Source organism: Oncorhynchus nerka, linkage group LG26, assembly GCF_034236695.1.
Source record: "Oncorhynchus nerka isolate Pitt River linkage group LG26, Oner_Uvic_2.0, whole genome shotgun sequence".
Classification (NCBI taxonomy): Eukaryota; Metazoa; Chordata; class Actinopteri; order Salmoniformes; family Salmonidae; genus Oncorhynchus; species Oncorhynchus nerka.
In genome coordinates, this window is record NC_088421.1 from 54,833,314 (window position 1) to 54,854,517 (window position 21,204).

The window sequence follows — 21,204 nt, forward strand, 5'->3', positions numbered from 1 at the left end:
CACACACACAGTCACAGGGGGATTGAAGAGGATATAAAATAGAAGCCCTCATTCCATTGATAATCCAGTGGGGGCTCTCAGAACATAAAGGGGAGGAAATGTCAGAGAGGTTTAGCGCCAGCCAGACGTGATGCTATCTTCCCTCTCTCTTCTCTCCTCTCCTCTCCTCTCCTCTCCTCTCCTCTCCTCTCCTCTCCTCTCCACTCCTCTCTCCTCTCCTCTCTCTTCTCCTCTCCTCTTCTCTCCTCTCCTCTCCCTCTCTCTTCTCCTCTCTCTCTCTCTCCTCCTCTCCCTACCCTTCTACCACTCTCCTCCTCTCCCCTCCCCTAAACTCCTCCCTCTCCCCTATCTCCCTCTCTCTCCCCTTATTTCCCTCCCCTCCCTCTCTCTCTCCTCCTAGCTCCCTATCTCCTTCTCCCTCATCCTATCTCCCTCTCTCCCTCTAACTCCTATCTCACTCTCCCCCTAACTCCATCTATCCCTCCTATCTCCCTCTCTCCCCACTAACTCCCTCTAACTCCTATCTCACTCTCTCTCTCCCCCTAACTCCCTCTATCCCTCCTATCTCCTCTATCCCTCCTATATCAGTAAATTACAGAACACACACATCTGCCTGTCCATCTGGTTCTAATTAAAGTATTGTGTTATCTGTCCATCTGGTTCTATGTAAAGTACTGTGTTATCTGGTTCTATGTAAAGTACTGTGTTATCTGGTTCTATGTAAAGTACTGTGTTATCTGGTTCTATGTAAAGTACTGTGTTATCTGGTTCTATGTAAAGTACTGTGTTATCTGGTTCTATGTAAAGTACTGTGTTATCTGTCCATCTGGTTCTATGTAAAGTACTGTGTTATCTGTCCATCTGGTTCTATGTAAAGTACTGTGTTATCTGTCCATCTGGTTCTATGTAAAGTACTGTGTTATCTGGTTCTATGTAAAGTACTGTGTTATCTGTCCATCTGGTTCTATGTAAAGTACTGTGTTATCTGTCCATCTGGTTCTATGTAAAGTACTGTGTTATCTGGTTCTATGTAAAGTACTGTGTTATCTGTCCATCTGGTTCTATGTAAAGTATTGTGTTATCTGGTTCTATGTAAAGTACTGTGTTATCTGGTTCTATGTAAAGTACTGTGTTATCTGGTTCTATGTAAAGTACTGTGTTATCTGGTTCTATGTAAAGTACTGTGTTATCTGGTTCTATGTAAAGTACTGTGTTATCTGGTTCTATGTAAAGTACTGTGTTATCTGGTTCTATGTAAAGTACTGTGTTATCTGGTTCTATGTAAAGTACTGTGTTATCTGGTTCTATGTAAAGTATTGTGTTATCTGGTTCTATGTAAAGTACTGTGTTATCTGGTTCTATGTAAAGTACTGTGTTATCTGTCCATCTGGTTCTATGTAAAGTACTGTGTTATCTGTCCATCTGGTTCTATGTAAAGTACTGTGTTATCTGGTTCTATGTAAAGTATTGTGTTATCTGGTTCTATGTAAAGTACTGTGTTATCTGGTTCTATGTAAAGTACTGTGTTATCTGTCCATCTGGTTCTATGTAAAGTACTGTGTTATCTGTCCATCTGGTTTTATGTAAAGTACTGTGTTATCTGGTTCTATGTAAAGTACTGTGTTATCTGGTTCTATGTAAAGTACTGTGTTATCTGTCCATCTGGTTCTATGTAAAGTACTGTGTTATCTGGTTCTATGTAAAGTACTGTGTTATCTGGTTCTATGTAAAGTACTGTGTTATCTGGTTCTATGTAAAGTACTGTGTTATCTGGTTCTATGTAAAGTACTGTGTTATCTGGTTCTATGTAAAGTACTGTGTTATCTGGTTCTATGTAAAGTACTGTTATCTGGTTCTATGTAAAGTATTGTGTTATCTGGTTCTATGTAAAGTACTGTGTTATCTGGTTCTATGTAAAGTACTGTGTTATCTGTCCATCTGGTTCTATGTAAAGTACTGTGTTATCTGTCCATCTGGTTTTATGTAAAGTACTGTGTTATCTGGTTCTATGTAAAGTATTGTGTTATCTGGTTCTATGTAAAGTACTGTGTTATCTGGTTCTATGTAAAGTACTGTGTTATCTGTCCATCTGGTTCTATGTAAAGTACTGTGTTATCTGTCCATCTGGTTTTATGTAAAGTACTGTGTTATCTGGTTCTATGTAAAGTACTGTGTTATCTGTCCATCTGGTTCTATGTAAAGTACTGTGTTATCTGGTTCTATGTAAAGTACTGTGTTATCTGGTTCTATGTAAAGTACTGTGTTATCTGGTTCTATGTAAAGTACTGTGTTATCTGGTTCTATGTAAAGTATTGTGTTATCTGGTTCTATGTAAAGTACTGTGTTATCTGGTTCTATGTAAAGTACTGTGTTATCTGTCCATCTGGTTCTATGTAAAGTACTGTGTTATCTGTCCATCTGGTTCTATGTAAAGTACTGTGTTATCTGGTTCTATGTAAAGTATTGTGTTATCTGGTTCTATGTAAAGTACTGTGTTATCTGGTTCTATGTAAAGTACTGTGTTATCTGTCCATCTGGTTTTATGTAAAGTACTGTGTTATCTGGTTCTATGTAAAGTACTGTGTTATCTGGTTCTATGTAAAGTACTGTGTTATCTGTCCATCTGGTTCTATGTAAAGTACTGTGTTATCTGGTTCTATGTAAAGTACTGTGTTATCTGGTTCTATGTAAAGTACTGTGTTATCTGGTTCTATGTAAAGTACTGTGTTATCTGGTTCTATGTAAAGTACTGTGTTATCTGGTTCTATGTAAAGTACTGTGTTATCTGGTTCTATGTAAAGTACTGTGTTATCTGGTTCTATGTAAAGTATTGTGTTATCTGGTTCTATGTAAAGTACTGTGTTATCTGGTTCTATGTAAAGTACTGTGTTATCTGTCCATCTGGTTCTATGTAAAGTACTGTGTTATCTGTCCATCTGGTTTTATGTAAAGTACTGTGTTATCTGGTTCTATGTAAAGTATTGTGTTATCTGGTTCTATGTAAAGTACTGTGTTATCTGGTTCTATGTAAAGTACTGTGTTATCTGTCCATCTGGTTCTATGTAAAGTACTGTGTTATCTGTCCATCTGGTTTTATGTAAAGTACTGTGTTATCTGGTTCTATGTAAAGTACTGTGTTATCTGGTTCTATGTAAAGTACTGTGTTATCTGTCCATCTGGTTCTATGTAAAGTACTGTGTTATCTGGTTCTATGTAAAGTACTGTGTTATCTGGTTCTATGTAAAGTACTGTGTTATCTGGTTCTATGTAAAGTACTGTGTTATCTGGTTCTATGTAAAGTACTGTGTTATCTGGTTCTATGTAAAGTACTGTGTTATCTGGTTCTATGTAAAGTACTGTGTTATCTGGTTCTATGTAAAGTATTGTGTTATCTGGTTCTATGTAAAGTACTGTGTTATCTGGTTCTATGTAAAGTACTGTGTTATCTGTCCATCTGGTTCTATGTAAAGTACTGTGTTATCTGTCCATCTGGTTCTATGTAAAGTACTGTGTTATCTGTCCATCTGGTTCTATGTAAAGTATTGTGTTATCTGTCCATCTGGTTCTATGTAAAGTATTGTGGTATCTGGTTCTATGTAAAGTACTGTGTTATCTGGTTCTATGTAAAGTACTGTGTTATCTGGTTCTATGTAAAGTCCTGTGTTATCTGGTTCTATGTAAAGTACTGTGTTATCTGGTTCTATGTAAAGTATTGTGGTATCTGGTTCTATGTAAAGTACTGTGTTATCTGTCCATCTGGTTCTATGTAAAGTACTGTGTTATCTGGTTCTATGTAAAGTACTGTGTTATCTGTCCATCTGGTTCTATGTAAAGTACTGTGTTATCTGTCCATCTGGTTCTATGTAAAGTATTGTGTTATCTGGTTCTATGTAAAGTACTGTGTTATCTGTCCATCTGGTTCTATGTAAAGTACTGTGTTATCTGGTTCTATGTAAAGTACTGTGTTATCTGGTTCTATGTAAAGTATTGTGTTATCTGGTTCTATGTAAAGTACTGTGTTATCTGTCCATCTGGTTCTATGTAAAGTACTGTGTTATCTGGTTCTATGTAAAGTACTGTGTTATCTGTCCATCTGGTTCTATGTAAAGTACTGTGTTATCTGTCCATCTGGTTCTATGCAAAGTATTGTGTTATCTGGTTCTATGTAAAGTACTGTGTTATATGGTTCTATGTAAAGTACTGTGTTATCTGGTTCTATGTAAAGTATTGTGTTATCTGGTTCTATGTAAAGTACTGTGTTATCTGGTTCTATGTAAAGTACTGTGTTATCTGTCCATCTGGTTCTATGTAAAGTACAGTGTTATCTGGTTCTATGTAAGGTACTGTGTTATCTGTCCATCTGGTTCTATGTAAAGTACTGTGTTATCCGGTTCTATGTAAAGTACTGTGTTATCTGGTTCTATGTAAAGTACTGTGTATTCTCTCCATCTCTGTCCCCCCTAACTTCTAACCTCTAACTCCCCCCCTGTCTCTATGGAGCCTCTAACCTCTAACCCCTCCCTTTCTCTATGGAGCCTCTAACCTCTAACCCCCTCCCTTTCTCTATGGAGCCTCTAAACCCCTCCCTGTCCCTATGGAGCCTCTAACCCCCTCCCTGTCCCTATGGAGCCTCTAACCCCCCCCCTGTCTCTATGGAGCCTCTAACCTCTAACCCCTCCCTGTCTCTATGGAGCCTCTAACCTCTAATCCCCTCCCTGTCTCTATGGAGCCTCTAACCCCTCCCTGTCCTTATGGAGCCTCTAACCCCTCCCTGTCTCTATGGAGCCTCTAACCTCTAACCCCCTCCCTGTCTCTATGTAACCCCTCCCTGTCTCTATGGAGCCTCTAACCCCCCCCTGTCCCTCTGGAGCCTCTAACCCCCTCCCTGTCTCTATGGAGCCTCTAACCTCTAACCCCTCCCTGTCTCTATGTAACCCCTCCCTGTCTCTATGGAGCCTCTAACCCCTCCCTGTCCATATGGAACCTCTAACCCCCTCCCTGTCCCTATGGAGCCTCTAACCCCCTCCCTGTCTCTATGGAGCCTCTAACCTCTAACCCCTCCCTGTCTCTATGTAACCCCTCCCTGTCTCTATGGAGCCTCTAACCTCTAACCCCCTCCCTGTCTCTATGGAGCCTCTAACCCCCTCCCTGTCCCTATGGAGCCTCTAACCCCCTCCCTGTCTCTATGGAGCCTCTAACCTCTAACCCCTCCCTGTCTCTATGGAGCCTCTAACCTCTAACCCCCTCCCTGTCTCTATGGAGCCTCTAACCTCTAACCCCTCCCTGTCTCTATGTAACCCCTCCCTGTCTCTATGGAGTCTCTAACCCCTCCCTGTCCCTATGGAGCCTCTAACCCCCTCCCTGTCTCTATGGAGCCTCTAACCACCTCCCTGTCCATATGGGAGTCTCTAACCCCCTCCCTGTCTCTATGGAGCCTCTAACCTCTAACCCCTCCCTGTCCCTATGGAGCCTCTAACCCCCTCCCTGTCCCTATGGAGCCTCTAACCCCTCCCTGTCCCTATGGAGCCTCTAACCCCCTCCCTGTCTCTATGGAACCTCTAACCTCCTCCCTGTCCCTATGGAGCCTCTAACCCCTCCCTGTCCCTATGGAGCCTCTAACCCCCTCCCTGTCCCTATGGAGCCTCTAACCCCTCCCTGTCTCTATGGAGCCTCTAACCTCTAACCCCTCCCTGTCTCTATGGAGCCTCTAACCTCTAACCCCTCCCTGTCTCTATGTAACCCCCTCCCTGTCTCTATGGAGCCTCTAACCTCTAACCCCCTCCCTGTCTCTATGGAGCCTCTAACCTCTAACCCCTCCCTGTCTCTATGTAACCCCTCCCTGTCCCTCTGGAGCCTCTAACCTCTAACCCCTCCCTGTCTCTATGGAGCCTCTAACCTCTAACCCCTCCCTGTCTCTATGTAACCCCCTCCCTGTCTCTATGGAGCCTCTAACCTCTAAACCCCTCCCTGTCTCTATGGAGCCTCTAACCTCTAACCCCCTCCCTGTCTCTATGTAACCCCCTCCCTGTCCCTATGGAGCCTCTAACCCCTCCCTGTCCCTATGGAGCCTCTAACCCCTCCCTGTCTCTATGGAGCCTCTAACCTCTAACCCCCTCCCTGTCTCTATGTAACCCCTCCCTGTCTCTATGGAGCCTCTAACCCCTCCCTGTCCATATGGAGACTCTAACCCCTCCCTGTCTCTATGGAGCCTCTAACCCCCTCCCTGTCTCTATGGAGCCTCTAACCCCCTCCCTGTCTCTATGGAGCCTCTAACCTCTACCCCCCTCCCTGTCTCTATGTAACCCCTCCCTGTCTCTATGGAGCCTCTAACCCCTCCCTGTCCATATGGAGACTCTAACCCCCTCCCTGTCTCTATGGAGCCTCTAACCCCCTCCCTGTCCCTATGGAGCCTCTAACCCCTCCCTGTCTCTATGGAGCCTCTAACCCCCTCCCTGTCTCTATGGAGCCTCTAACCCCACCCTTTCTCTATGGAACCTCTAACCCCCTCCCTGTCTCTATGGAGCCTCTAACCTCCTCCCTGTCCCTATGGAGCCTCTAACCTCTAACATCCTCCCTGTCTCTATGGAGCCTCTAACCTCTAACCCCTCCCTGTCTCTATGGAGCCTCTAACATCTAACCCCCTCCCTTTCTCTATGGAACCTCTAACCCCCTCCCTGTCTCTATGGAGCCTCTAACCTCTAACCTCCTCCCTGTTCCTAGTTGATGACCAAGCACCCTGGGAAGCGTCTCGGCTGTGGTCCGGAGGGGGAGCGAGACATCAGGGACCACGGGTTCTTCCGCTATATGGACTGGGACAAATTGGAGAACAAGGAAGTACAACCGCCATTCAAACCCAAAGCTGTGAGTCTCCCGCCCCCCCCTGTCTCTCTCTATGGAGCCTCTAACGATGATGATGTGGTGGTGGTGGTGATGATGATGATGGTGAGGATGGTGATGATGGTGGTGGTGATGATGATGGTGATGATGGTGATGGTGGTGGTGATGATGATGATGGTAATGATGGTGATGATGATGATGGTGATGATGGTGGTGGTGATGGTGGTGATGATGATGATGGTGATGGTGATGATGGTGGTGGTGATGATGGTGATGTTGGTGATGATGGTGGTGGTGATGATGATGGTGATGATGATGGTGATGGTGGTGGTGATGATGATGATGGTAATGATGGTGATGATGATGATGGTGATGGTGATGGTGATGATGGTAGTGATGATGGTGGTGATGGTGATGATGGTGATGGTGGTGATGATGGTGGTGATGGTGGTGGTGATGGTGGTGATGATGATGATGATGATGGTGGTGGTGATGATGGTGATGTTGGTGATGATGGTGATTGTGGTGATGGTGATGTTGGTGATGATGGTGATGATGGTGATGTTGGTGATGTTGATGATGATGGTGGTGGTGGTGAGGATGGTGATGATGATGGTGATGATGGTGATGGTGAGGATGGTGATGATGATGGTAGTGATGGTGATGGTGATGGTGAGGATGGTGATGATGATGGTAGTGATGATGGTGGTGATGATGATGATGATGATGGTGGTGGTGGTGGTGGTGGTGATGATGATGGTGGTGGTGGTGGTGGTGGTGGTGATGATGATGGTAGTGATGATGATGGTGATGGTGAGGATGGTGATGATGATGGTAGTGATGATGATGGTGATGGTGAGGATGGTGATGATGATGGTAGTGATGGTGATGGTGATGGTGAGGATGGTGATGATGATGGTGGTGATGATGGTGGTGATGATGATGATGATGATGGTGGTGGTGGTGGTGGTGGTGATGATGATGGTGGTGGTGGTGGTGGTGGTGATGATGATGGTAGTGATGATGATGGTGATGGTGAGGATGGTGATGATGATGGTAGTGATGATGATGGTGATGGTGAGGATGGTGATGATGTTGGTAGTGATGATGATGGTGATGGTTATTGCGAACGTATGAGTGAAAGGAATGTTCATGGAGAACTGCAGTTTACTGGTGTGACCAGCGTGTGTATCAGTTCCACCTTGTTGTTGTTGTTGTTGTTGTTTACTGGTGTGACCAGCGTGTGTATCAGTTCCACCTTGTTGTTGTTGTTGTTGTTGTTTACTGGTGTGACCAGCGTGTGTATCAGTTCCACCTTGTTGTTGTTGTTGTTGTTGTTTACTGGTGTGACCAGCGTGTGTATCAGTTCCACCTTGTTGTTGTTGTTGTTGTTGTTGTTTACTGGTGAGACCAGCGTGTGTATCAGTTCCACCTTGTTGTTGTTGTTCTTTACTGGTGTGACCAGCGTGTGTATCAGTTCCACCTTGTTGTTGTTGTTGTTGTTGTTGTTTACTGGTGAGACCAGCGTGTGTATCAGTTCCACCTTGTTGTTGTTGTTGTTTACTGGTGTGACCAGCGTGTGTATCAGTTCCACCTTGTTGTTGTTTACTGGTGACCAGCGTGTGTATCAGTACCACCTTGTTTGTTGTTTACTGGTATGACCAGCGTGTGTATCAGTTCCACCTTGTTGTTGTTGTTTTTACTGGTGTGACCAGCGTGTGTATCAGTTCCACCTTGTTGTTGTTTACTGGTGTGACCAGCGTGTGTATCAGTACCACCTTGTTGTTGTTTACTGGTGTGACCAGCGTGTGTATCAGTTCCACCTTGTTGTTGTTGTTGTTTACTGGTGTGACCAGCGTGTGTATCAGTTCCACCTTGTTGTTGTTTACTGGTGTGACCAGCGTGTGTATCAGTTCCACCTTGTTGTTGTTGTTTACTGGTGTGACCAGCGTGTGTATCAGTACCACCTTGTTGTTGTTGTTGTTTACTGGTGTGACCAGCGTGTGTATCAGTTCCACCTTGTTGTTGTTTACTGGTGTGACCAGCGTGTGTTTCAGTTCCACCTTGTTGTTGTTGTTGTTTACTGGTGTGACCAGCGTGTGTATCAGTACCACCTTGTTGTTGTTTACTGGTGTGACCAGCGTGTGTATCAGTTCCACCTTGTTGTTGTTGTTGTTTACTGGTGTGACCAGCGTGTGTATCAGTTCCACCTTGTTGTTGTTTACTGGTGTGACCAGCGTGTGTATCAGTTCCACCTTGTTGTTGTTGTTGTTTACTGGTGTGACCAGCGTGTGTATCAGTACCACCTTGTTGTTGTTGTTGTTTACTGGTGTGACCAGCGTGTGTATCAGTTCCACCTTGTTGTTGTTGTATACTGGTGTGACCAGCGTGTGTATCAGTACCACCTTGTTGTTGTTGTTGTTGTTGACTGGTGTGACCAGCGTGTGTATCAGCTCCACCTTGTTGTTGTTGTTGTTGTTGTTTACTGGTGTGACCAGCGTGTGTATCAGTTCCACCTTGTTGTTGTTGTTTACTGGTGTGACCAGCGTGTGTGTATCAGCTCCACCTTGTTGTTGTTGTTGTTGTTGTTTACTGGTGTGACCAGTGTGTGTATCAGTTCCACCTTGTTGTTGTTGTTGTTGTTGTTGTTGTTGTTGTTGTTGTTGTTTATTGGTGTGACCAGTGTGTGTATCAGTTCCACCTTGTTGTTGTTTACTGGTGTGACCAGCGTGTGTATCAGTTCCACCTTGTTGTTGTTGTTGTTGTTGTTGTTTACTGGTGTGACCAGCGCGTGTATCAGTTCCACCTTGTTGTTGTTTACTGGTGTGACCAGCGTGTGTATCAGTTCCACCTTGTTGTTGTTGTTGTTGTTTACTGGTGTGACCAGCGTGTGTATCAGTTCCACCTAGTTGTTGTTGACTGGTGTGACCAGCGTGTGTATCAGCTCCACCTTCCACGTTGTTGTTGTTGTTGTTGTTGTTGTTTACTGGTGTGACCAGCGTGTGTATCAGTTCCACCTTGTTGTTGTTGTTGTTGTTGTTGTTTACTGGTGTGACCAGCGTGTGTATCAGTTCCACCTTGTTGTTGTTGTTGTTGTTGTTGTTTACTGGTGTGACCAGCGTGTGTATCAGTTCCACCTTGTTGTTGTTGTTGTTTTTACTGGTGTGACCAGTGTGTGTATCAGTTCCACCTTGTTGTTGTTTACTGGTGTGACCAGCTTGTGTATCAGTTCCACCTTGTTGTTGTTTACTGGTGTGACCAGCGTGTGTATCAGTTCCACCTTGTTGTTGTTGTTTACTGGTGTGACCAGCGTGTGTATCAGTTCCACCTTGTTGTTGTTGTTGTTGTTGTTTACTGGTGTGACCAGCGTGTGTATCAGTTCCACCTTGTTGTTGTTGTTGTTTACTGGTGTGACCAGCGTGTGTATCAGTTCCACCTTGTTGTTGTTGTTTACTGGTGTGACCAGCGTGTGTATCAGTTCCACCTTGTTGTTGTTGTTGTTGTTGTTGTTGTTTACTGGTGTGACCAGCGTGTGTATCAGTTCCACCTTGTTGTTGTTGTTGTTGTTTACTGGTGTGACCAGCGTGTATCAGTTCCACCTTGTTGTTGTTGTTGTTTACTGGTGTGACCAGCGTGTTATCAGTTCCACCTTGATGTTGTTGTTGTTTACTGGTGTGACCAGCGTGTGTATCAGTTCCACCTTGTTGTTGTTTACTGGTGTGACCAGCGTGTGTATCAGTTCCACCTTGTTGTTGTTGTGACCAGCGTGTGTATCAGTTCCACCTTGTTGTTGTTTACTGGTGTGACCAGCGTGTGTATCAGTTCCACGTTGTTGTTGTTGTTGTTGTTGTTGTTTACTGGTGTGACCAGCGTGTATCAGTTCCACCTTGTTGTTGCTTACTGGTGTGACCAGCGTGTATCATTTCCACCTTGTTGTTGTTGTTGTTTACTGGTGTGACCAGCATGTGTATCAGCTCCACCTTGTTGTTGTTGTTGTTTACTGGTGTGACCAGCGTGTGAGATCAGTTCCACCTTGTTGTTGTTGTTGTTTACTGGTGTGACCAGCGTGTGTATCAGTTCCACCTTGTTGTTGTTGTTTACTGGTGTGACCAGCGTGTGTATCAGTTCCACCTTGTTGTTGTTGTTGTTGTTTACTGGTGTGACCAGCGTGTGTATCAGTTCCACCTTGTTGTTGTTGTTGTTTACTGGTGACCAGCGTGTGTATCAGTTCCACCTTGTTGTTGTTGTTGTTTACTGGTGTGACCAGCGTGTATCAGTTTTGTTGTTGTTTACTGGTGTGACCAGCGTGTATCAGTTCCACCTTGTTGTTGTTTACTGGTGTGACCAGCGTGTATCAGTTCCACGTTGTTGTTGTTGTTGTTGTTTTTACTGGTGTGACCAGTGTGTGTATCAGTTCCACCTTGTTATTGTTGTTTACTGGTGTGACCAGCGTGTGTACAGTTCCACCTGTTGTTGTTTACTGGTGTGACCAGCGTGTGTATCAGTTCCACGTTTGTTGTTGTTGTTGTTTACTGGTGTGACCAGTGTGTGTATCAGTTCCACCTTGTTGTTGTTGTTTACTGGTGTGACCAGCGTGTGTATCAGTAACCTTGTTGTTGTTTACTGGTGTGACCAGCGTGTGTATCAGTTCCACCTTGTTGTTGTTGTTTACTGGTGTGACCAGCGTGTGTATCAGTTCCACCTTGTTGTTGTTTACTGGTGTGACCAGCGTGTGTATCAGTTCCACCTTGTTGTTGTTGTTGTTTACTGGTGTGACCAGCGTGTGTATCAGTACACCTTGTTGTTGTTGTTGTTTACTGGTGTGACCAGCGTGGAAGTTCCACCTTGTTGTTGTTGTATACTGGTGACCAGCGTGTGTATCAGTACCACCTTGTTGTTGTTGTTGTTGTTGACTGGTGTGACCAGCGTGTGTATCAAAACTCCACCTTAGTTGTTGTTGTTGTTGTTGTTTACTGGTGTGACCAGCGTGTGTATCAGTTCCACCTTGTTGTTGTTGTTTACTGGTGTGACCAGCGTGTGTGTATCAGCTCCACCTTGTTGTTGTTGTTGTTGTTGTTTACTGGTGTGACCAATCAGTTCCACCTTGTTGTTGTTGTTGTTGTTGTTGTTGTTGTTGTTGTTGTTTATTGGTGTGACCAGTGTGTGTATCAGTTCCACCTTGTTGTTTTACTGGTGTGACCAGCGAATCAGTTCCACCTTGTTGTTGTTGTTGTTGTTGTTGTTTACTGGTGTGACCAGCGCGTGTAACAGTTCCACCTTGTTGTTGTTTACTGGTGTGACCAGCAGTGTATCAGTTCCACCTTGTTGTTGTTGTTGTTGTTTACTGGTGTGACCAGCGTGTGAAGTTCCACCTAGTTGTTGTTGACTGCGTGACCAGCGTAATCAGCTCCACCTTGTTGTTGTTGTTGTTGTTGTTGTTGTTTACTGGTGTGACCAGCGTGTGTATCAGTTCCACCTTGTTGTTGTTGTTGTTGTTGTTGTTTACTGGTGTGACCAGCGTGTGTATCAGTTCCACCTTGTTGTTGTTGTTTACTGGTGTACCAGCGTGTGTATCAGTTCCACCTTGTTGTTGTTGAAGCGTGTATCAGTTCCACCTTGTTGTTGTTGTTGTTTACTGGTGTGACCAGCGTGTGTATCAGTTCCACCTTGTTGTTGTTGTTTACTGGTGTGACCAGCGTGTGTATCAGTTCCACCTTGTTGTTGTTGTTGTTGTTGTTGTTGTTTACTGGTGTGACCAGCGTGGAACAGTAACCTTGTTGTTTTGTTGTTGTTTTGTTTACTGGTGTGACCAGCGTGTGATCAGTTCCACCTTGTTGTTGTTGTTGTTTACTGGTGTGACCAGCGTGTCAAAAGTTCCACCTTGAAATTGTTGTTGTTTACTTGTGTGACCAGCGTGTGTATCAGTTCCACCTTGTTGTTGTTTACTGGTGTGACCAGCGTGTGTATCAGTTCCACCTTGTTGTTGTTTACTGGTGTGAAGCGTGTGTATCAGTTCCACCTTGTTGTTGTTTACTGGTGTGACCAGCGTGTGTATCAGTTCCACGTTGTTGTTGTTGTTGTTGTTTACTGGTGTGACCAGCGTGTGTATCAGTTCCACCTTGTTGTTGTTTACTGGTGTGACCAGCGTGTGTATCATTTCCACCTTGTTGTTGTTGTTGTTTACTGGTGTGACCAGCATGTGTATCAAAACCTTGTTGTTGTTGTTTACTGGTGTGACCAGCGTGTGTATCAGTTCCACCTTGTTGTTGTTGTTGTTTACTGGTGTGACCAGCGTGTGTATCAGTTCCACCTTGTTGTTGTTGTTTACTGGTGTGACCAGCGTGTGTATCAGTTCCACCTTGTTGTTGTTGTTGTTGTTGTTGTTTACTGGTGTGACCAGCGTGTGTATCAGTTCCACCTTGTTGTTGTTGTTGTTTACTGGTGTGACCAGCGTGTGTATCAGTTCCACCTTGTTGTTGTTGTTGTTTACTGGTGTGACCAGCGTGTGTATCAGTTCCACCTTGTTGTTGTTTACTGGTGACCAGCGTGTGTATCAGTTCCACCTTGTTGTTGTTTACTGTGTGACCAGCGTGTGTATCAGTTCCACGTTTTTGTTGTTGTTGTTGTTGTTTACTGGTGTGACCAGTGTGTGTATCAGTTCCACCTTGTTATTGTTGTTTACTGGTGTGACCAGCGTGGAATCAGTTCCACCTTGTTGTTGTTTACTGGTGTGACCAGCGTGTGTAATCAGTTCCACGTTGTTGTTGTTGTTGTTTACTGGTGTGACCAGTGTGTGTATCAGTTCCACCTTGTTGTTGTTGTTTACTGGTGTGACCAGCGTGTGTATCAGTACCACCTTGTTGTTGTTTACTGGTGTGACCAGCGGAATCATACCTTGACACCAGTTCCACGTTGTTGTTGTTGTTGTTTGTTGTTTACTGGTGTGACCAGCGTGAACACCTTGTTGTTGTTGTTGTTGTTGTTGTTTACTGGTGTGGCAGCGTGAGGAACATAAGTGACCACCTTGTTGTTGTTGTTGTTTACTGGTGTGACCAGAGTGTGTATCAGTTCCACCTTGTTGTTGTTGTTGTTTACTGGTGTGACCAGCGTGTGTATCAGTACCACCTTGTTGTTGTTGTTGTTTACTGGTGTGACCAGTGTGTGTATCAGTTCCACCTTGTTGTTGTTGTTGTTTACTGGTGTGACCAGCGTGTGAAGTACCACCTTGTTGTTGTTGTTGTTTACTGGTGTGACCAGTGTGTGTATCAGTTCCACCTTGTTGTTGTTGTTGTTTACTGGTGTGACCAGCGTGTGTATCAGTTCCACCTTGTTGTTGTTGTTGTTGTTTGTTTACTGGTGTGACCAGTGTGTGTATCAGCTCCACCTTGTTGTTGTTTACTGGTGTGGCCAGTGTGTGTCAGCTCCACCTTGTTTTCCATCAAAAGGTTGGAAGGCAGGATCTGTCAGAACAGAGCCTAATGAGTCCAGTCCTTCTTCCCCCTCTCTCTCTCTCTCTCTCTCTCTCTCTCAAAACTCTCCCTTTCTCTCCCTTTCTCTCTTTTTCTATCTCTCTTCTCTCTCTCTCTCTCTCCATCTTTATCTCCTTCTCCCTTTCCCTCTCTCTCTCCCTCTGTTGTAGCTGTCAGAGACGTCAGACCTCCTGTTGTTTAGTTGTGCTACCTGCTGAGAGAGCGAAATAGACCGACAAAGAGAGGGAGAGAGTTCACCTTTATTTTTAAACTTAGGAGTCCTATTGAGACCAAGGTATCTTTTACTAAAAGAAGCATCTTACAATTACTTAACAAACTACACTTAGGAAATACAGCAGGAACATAATGACACTTAGGAAATACAGCAGGAACATAATGACACTTAGGAAATACAGCAGGAACAAAACTACACTTAGGAAATACAGCAGGAACATAATGACACCCAGGAAATACAGCAGGAACAAAACTACACTTAGGAAATACAGCAGGAACAAAACTACACTTGGGAAATACAGCAGGAACATAATGACACTTAGGAAATACAGCAGGAATATAATGACACTTAGGAAATACAGCAGGAACATAATGACTCCCAGGACATACAGCAGGAACAAAACTACACCCAGGAAATACAGCAGGAACAAAACTACACTTAGGAAATACAGCAGGAACAAAACTACACTTAGGAAATACAGCAGGAACATAATGACACTTAGGAAATACAGCAGGAACATAACTACACCCAGGAAATACAGCAGGAACAAAACTATAGCCAGGAAATACAGCAGGAACATAATGACACCCAGGAAATACAGCAGGAACATAATGACACCCAGGAAATACAGCAGGAACAAAACTACACCCAGGACATACAGCAGGAACATAATGACACTTAGGAAATACAGCAGGAACATAATGACACTTAGGAAACACAGCAGGAACATAATGACACCCAGGAAATATAGCAGGAACATAATGACACTTAGGAAATACAGCAGGAACATAATGACACTTAGGAAATACAGCAGGAACAAAATGACACTTAGGAAATACAGCAGGAACAAAATGACACTTAGGAAATACAGCAGGAACATAATGACACTTAGGAAATAGAGCAGGAATATAATGACACTTAGGAAATACAGCAGGAACATAATGACTCCCAGGACATACAGCAGGAACAAAACTACACCCAGGAAATACAGCAGGAACAAAACTACACTTAGGAAATACAGCAGGAACAAAACTACACTTAGGAAATACAGCAGGAACATAATGACACTTAGGAAATACAGCAGGAACATAACTACACTTAGGAAATACAGCAGGAACATAATGACACCCAGGAAATACAGCAGGAACATAATGACACTTAGGAAATACAGCAGGAACAAAACTACACCCAGGAAATACAGCAGGAACAAAACTATAGCCAGGAAATACAGCAGGAACAAAACTACACTTAGGAACATAATGACACCCAGGAAATACAGCAGGAACAAAACTACACCCAGGACATACAGCAGGAACATAATGACACTTAGGAAACACAGCAGGAACATAATGACACCCAGGAAATATAGCAGGAACATAATGACACTTAGGAAATACAGCAGGAACATAATGACACTTAGGAAATACAGCAGGAACAAAATGACACTTAGGAAATACAGCAGGAACAAAATGACACTTAGGAAATACAGCAGGAACATAATGACACTTAGGAAATACAGCAGGAATATAATGACACTTAGGAAATACAGCAGGAACATAACTACACTTAGGAAATACAGCAGGAACATAATGACACCCAGGAAATACAGCAGGAACATAATGACACTTAGGAAATACAGCAGGAACAAAACTACACCCAGGAAATACAGCAGGAACAAAACTATAGCCAGGAAATACAGCAGGAACATAATGACACCCAGGAAATACAGCAGGAACATAATGACACCCAGGAAATACAGCAGGAACAAAACTACACTTAGGAACATAATGACACCCAGGAAATACAGCAGGAACAAAACTACACCCAGGACATACAGCAGGAACATAATGACACTTAGGAAATACAGCAGGAACATAATGACACTTAGGAAACACAGCAGGAACATAATGACACCCAGGAAATATAGCAGGAACATAATGACACTTAGGAAATACAGCAGGAACATAATGACACTTAGGAAATACAGCAGGAACAAAATGACACTTAGGAAATACAGCAGGAACAAAATGACACTTAGGAAATACAGCAGGAACATAATGACACTTAGGAAATACAGCAGGAACATAATGACTCTTTGGAATACAGCAGGAACAAAACTACACCCAGGAAATACAGCAGGAACAAAACTACACTTAGGAAATACAGCAGGAACAAAATTACACTTTGGAAATACAGCAGGAACAAAACTACACTTAGGAAATACAGCAGGAACTAAACTACACTTAGGAAATACAGCAGGAACATAATGACACCCAGGAAATACAGCAGGAACAAAACTACACCCAGGAAATGCAGCAGGAACATAATGACACCCAGGAAATACAGCAGGAACATAATGACACTTAGGAAATACAGCAGGAACATAATGACACCCAGGAAATACAGCAGGAACATAATGACACTTAGGAAATACAGCAGGAACATAATGACACCCAGGAAATACCGCAGGAACATAATGACACTTAGGAAATACAGCAGGAACATAATGACACCCAGGAAATAGAGCAGGAACAAAACTACACTTAGGAAATACAGCAGGAACATAATGACACCCAGGAAATACAGCAGGAACATAATGACACCCAGGAAATACAGCAGGAACAAAACTATAGCCAGGAAATACAGCAGGAACATAATGACACTTAGGAAATACAGCAGGAACATAATGACACCCAGGAAATACAGCAGGAACATAATGACACTTAGGAAATACAGCAGGAACATAATGACACCCAGGAAATACCGCAGGAACATAGTGACACTTAGGAAATACAGCAGGAACATAATGACACCCAGGAAATAGAGCAGGAACAAAACTACACTTAGGAAATACAGCAGGAACATAATGACACCCAGGAAATACAGCAGGAACATAATGACACCCAGGAAATACAGCAGGAACATAATGACACTTAGGAAATACAGCAGGAACATAATGACACTTAGGAAATACATCAGGAACAAAACTACACTTAGGAAATACAGCAGGAACAAAACTCCCCTCTCTTCCTCCCCCTCTATCTCTCTATCTTCCTGTCTCTCTCCCCATCTATCACTCTATCTTCCCTCTCTCTCTCCCTCCCCTCTATCTCTTTATCTCCCTCTAATCCCTCTCTCTCTCTCTCTCTCTCCCCTCCCCCTCTATCTCTTTATCTCCCTCTAATCCCTCTCTCTCTCTGTCTCTGTCTCTGTCTCTCTCTCTCTCTGTCTCTCTCTCTCTCTGTCTCTCTCTGTCTCTCTCTCTCTCTGTCTCTCTCTCTCTCTCTCTCTCTCTCTCTGTCTCTCTCTCTCTGTCTCTCTCTCTCTCTCTCTCTCTCTCTCTCTCTCTCTCTGTCTCTCTCTCTCTCTCTCTCTCTCTCTCTCTCTCTCTCTCTCTGGAATGGTTCCCCCTGTACAGCCTTTCCTCACTGCAGCATCGTGGGTAATCATGCATCATGGGTAATCATGCATCGTGTTTCTGCCCTGCTGTCGCCATAGGAACTGTGATGCTGATGGTAGTGGACAGGACGGTCTGTGAGGACAGAGAAAAGCTCTCGCCTCAATTCACACACACAGACACACAGACACACACAGACACACACACACAGACACACACACACACACACAGATATACACACACACACACACACACACGCACGCACGTATCGAGGCCTGGTCAGGGTTCACCACTGAGTAAGGCCCGTTACCCACGAGGCCCAGCGGCAGCGCAGCAGGGTCACGGGTTGTGTGCCTGCCTGCCTGCCTTTTGTGTGTGGCTGTGTGGCTGTGTGTGTGTGTGTGTGTGTGTGTGTGTGTGTATGTGTGTGTGTGTGTGTGTGTGGCTGTGTGTGTGTGTGTGTGTGTGTGGCTGTGTGTGTGTGTGTGTGTGTGTGTGTGTGTGTGTGTGTGGTGTGTGTGTGTGTGTGGCTGTTTGGCTGTGTGTGGCTGTGTGGCTGTGTGTGTGTGTGTGGCTGTGTGTGTGTGTGTGTGTGTGTGTGTGTGTGTGTGTGTGTGGCTGTGTGTGTGTGTGTGTGTGTGTGTGTGTGTGTGTGTGTGTGTGTGTGTGTGTGTGTGTGTGTGTGTGTGGAACGGCTTAAGTCCGTTCCATACGTAGTATTTCTACGGTCCAGCGGCGTCAGAATCAGGTGAACCACAACTAGAGTACAATCATGATGATGTCATGTTGAAAGCACACGGAAACACACACACACACACTACACACGCACGCTCACACACACACACACACACTACACACGCACGCACACACACACACTACACACGCACGCACAGCCGGAGGCCGCACTGCTGTTAAAGGGATTTTCTGAGCAGAGTTTTTTTTTATACAGCTGTCCTATATTCTGCTGGGTCTTCGTGTGTGTGTGTGTGTGTGTGTGTGTGTGTGTGTGTGTGTGTGTGTGTGTGTGTGTGTGTGTGTGATTCTACAGCAGCTTCCTGCTCCTCTGTTGTCTCTGATAACATGTTCCTCACAGTGTAAAACACACACACACACACACACACACACACACACACACACTTTTGAGTGTTGGTATGTATCATTACTGCCTTCTGTGGTGCCAGCATCATTTCACCATCCTTCCATCATCCATCCAGCCACCTCTCCTTACCTCCTTCCATCCACCTCTCCTTACCTCCCTCCATCCACCTCTCCTTACCTCCTTCCATCCACCTCTCCTTACCTCCTTCCATCCACCTCTCCTTACCTCCATCCATCCACCTCTCCTTACCTCCATCCATCCACCTCTCCTTACCCTCCATCCATTCACCTCTCCTTACCTCCATCCATTCACCTCTCCTTACCTCCATCCATCCACCTCTCCTTACCTCCATCCGTCCACCTCTCCTTACCTCCATCCGTCCACCTCTCCTTACCTCCATCCGTCCACCTCTCTCCCCTTACCTCCATCCATCCATCTCTCCTTACCTCCATCCGTCCACCTCTCCTTACCTCCATCCATCCACCTCTCCTTACCTCAATCCATCCACCTCTCCTTACCTCCATCCATCCACCTCTCCTTACCTCCATCCAGCCACCTCTCCTTACCTCCTTCCATCCACCTCTCCTTACCTCCATCCATCCACCTCTCCTTACCTCCATCCATCCACCTCTCCTTACCTCCATCCATCCACCTCTCCTTACCTCCATCCATCCACCTCTCCTTACCTCCATCCATCCACCTCTCCTTTCCTCCATCCATCCATCCACCTCTCCTTACCTCCATCCATCCACCTCTCCTTACCTCCATCCATCCATCCACCTCTCCTTACCTCCATCCATCCACCTCTCCTTACCTCCATCCATCCACCTCTCCGTACCTCCATCCATCCATCCACCTCTCCTACTCTCCATCCATCCACCTCTCCTTACCTCCATCCATCCACCTCTCCTTACCTCCTTCCACCCTTCTCTTCCTCTCATGGGTTCTGTCTCCTTTTTCTATTGGTTGATTGTCTGTTCTTGGATGCTCTCAACTCGCCCCTCTCCACTCCTCTCCTCTCCTCCTCCTCTCCCCCTCTCCTCTCCTCCTCTCCCACCCCTCTCATCCTCTCCCACCCCTCTCCTCCTCCTCTCCTCCTCCTCTCCCACCCCTCTCCTCTCATCCTCTCCCACCGGTCTTCTCTCCCCCTCTCCTCTCCCACCCCTCCTCTCCCTTCTCTCCCACCCTCTCCTCCTCCTCCCTCCCCTCTTCCCTCCTCTCCCACCCCTCCCTCCCCTCTTTCCCTCTCCTCTCCTCCTCTCCCACCCTTCTCCTCTCCTCTCCCACCCCCTCTCCTCCTCCTCCTCTCCTCCTCTCCTCTCCTCCTCTCCTCCTCTCCTCTCCTCTCCTCCCTCCTCCTCTCCTCCTCTCTCCCTCTCCTCTCCCCTCCCCTCCTCCCCTCCCTCCTCTCCTCTTCTCTCCTCCTCCTCTCCTCTCCTCTCCTCTCCCCTCCCTCCCCCCCTCCTCTCCCTCCTCTCTCCCTCCTCTCTCCTCTCTCCTCTCCTCTCCTCTCCTCTCCTCCCCCCCACAGTGCGGGCGCGAGGCAGAGAACTTTGATCGTTTCTTCACCCGCCACCCCCCGTCCTGACCCCCAGACCAGGAGGTCATCATGAACCTGGACCAGGAAGAGTTCCAGGGGTTCTCCTTCGTTAACCCAGAGTACCCTCTGTTACTGAGGAGGAGGGTGCAGAGAGCTAGGACACACACACACACACTCCTTAACCAACACACACACACACACACTCCTTAACCAACACACACACACACACTCCTTAACCAACACACACACACACTCCTTAACCAACACACACACACACTCCTTAACCAACACACACTCCTTAACCAACTCACACACACACTCCTTAACCAACACACACACACACACTCCTTAACGAACACACACACACACACACTCCTTAACCAACACACACACACACACACACTCCTTAACCAACACACACACACACACACACACACAGACACTCCTTAACCAACACACACGCGCACACTCACACACAAACACATTCATACAGATGTAGGGTCTTAATTTGATCACCCTGTGCCAGGGTTGCTAGACAGCACCTGAATATCCCTCTGTTACTGAGGAAGAGGAGGAGGACAGTCATACACATACACTTTACACACACACACACACACACACACACGT

The 21,204-nt window shown here is 45.3% G+C and overlaps 1 protein-coding gene across 1 annotated transcript in view; it reads left to right on the forward strand.

Moving 5' to 3' along the window:
* LOC135564840 (protein kinase C beta type) overlaps positions 1-20,625 on the forward strand; it is a 189,820-nt gene extending 169,195 nt beyond the window's left edge. Inside the window, exons 16-17 of the mRNA XM_065010900.1 lie at positions 6,721-6,861; positions 20,569-20,625. Coding sequence (XP_064866972.1) covers positions 6,721-6,861; positions 20,569-20,625 — 198 coding nt within the window. The remainder of the gene's footprint in view (positions 1-6,720; positions 6,862-20,568) is intronic.
* The last annotated feature ends 579 nt before the right edge of the window (positions 20,626-21,204 follow it).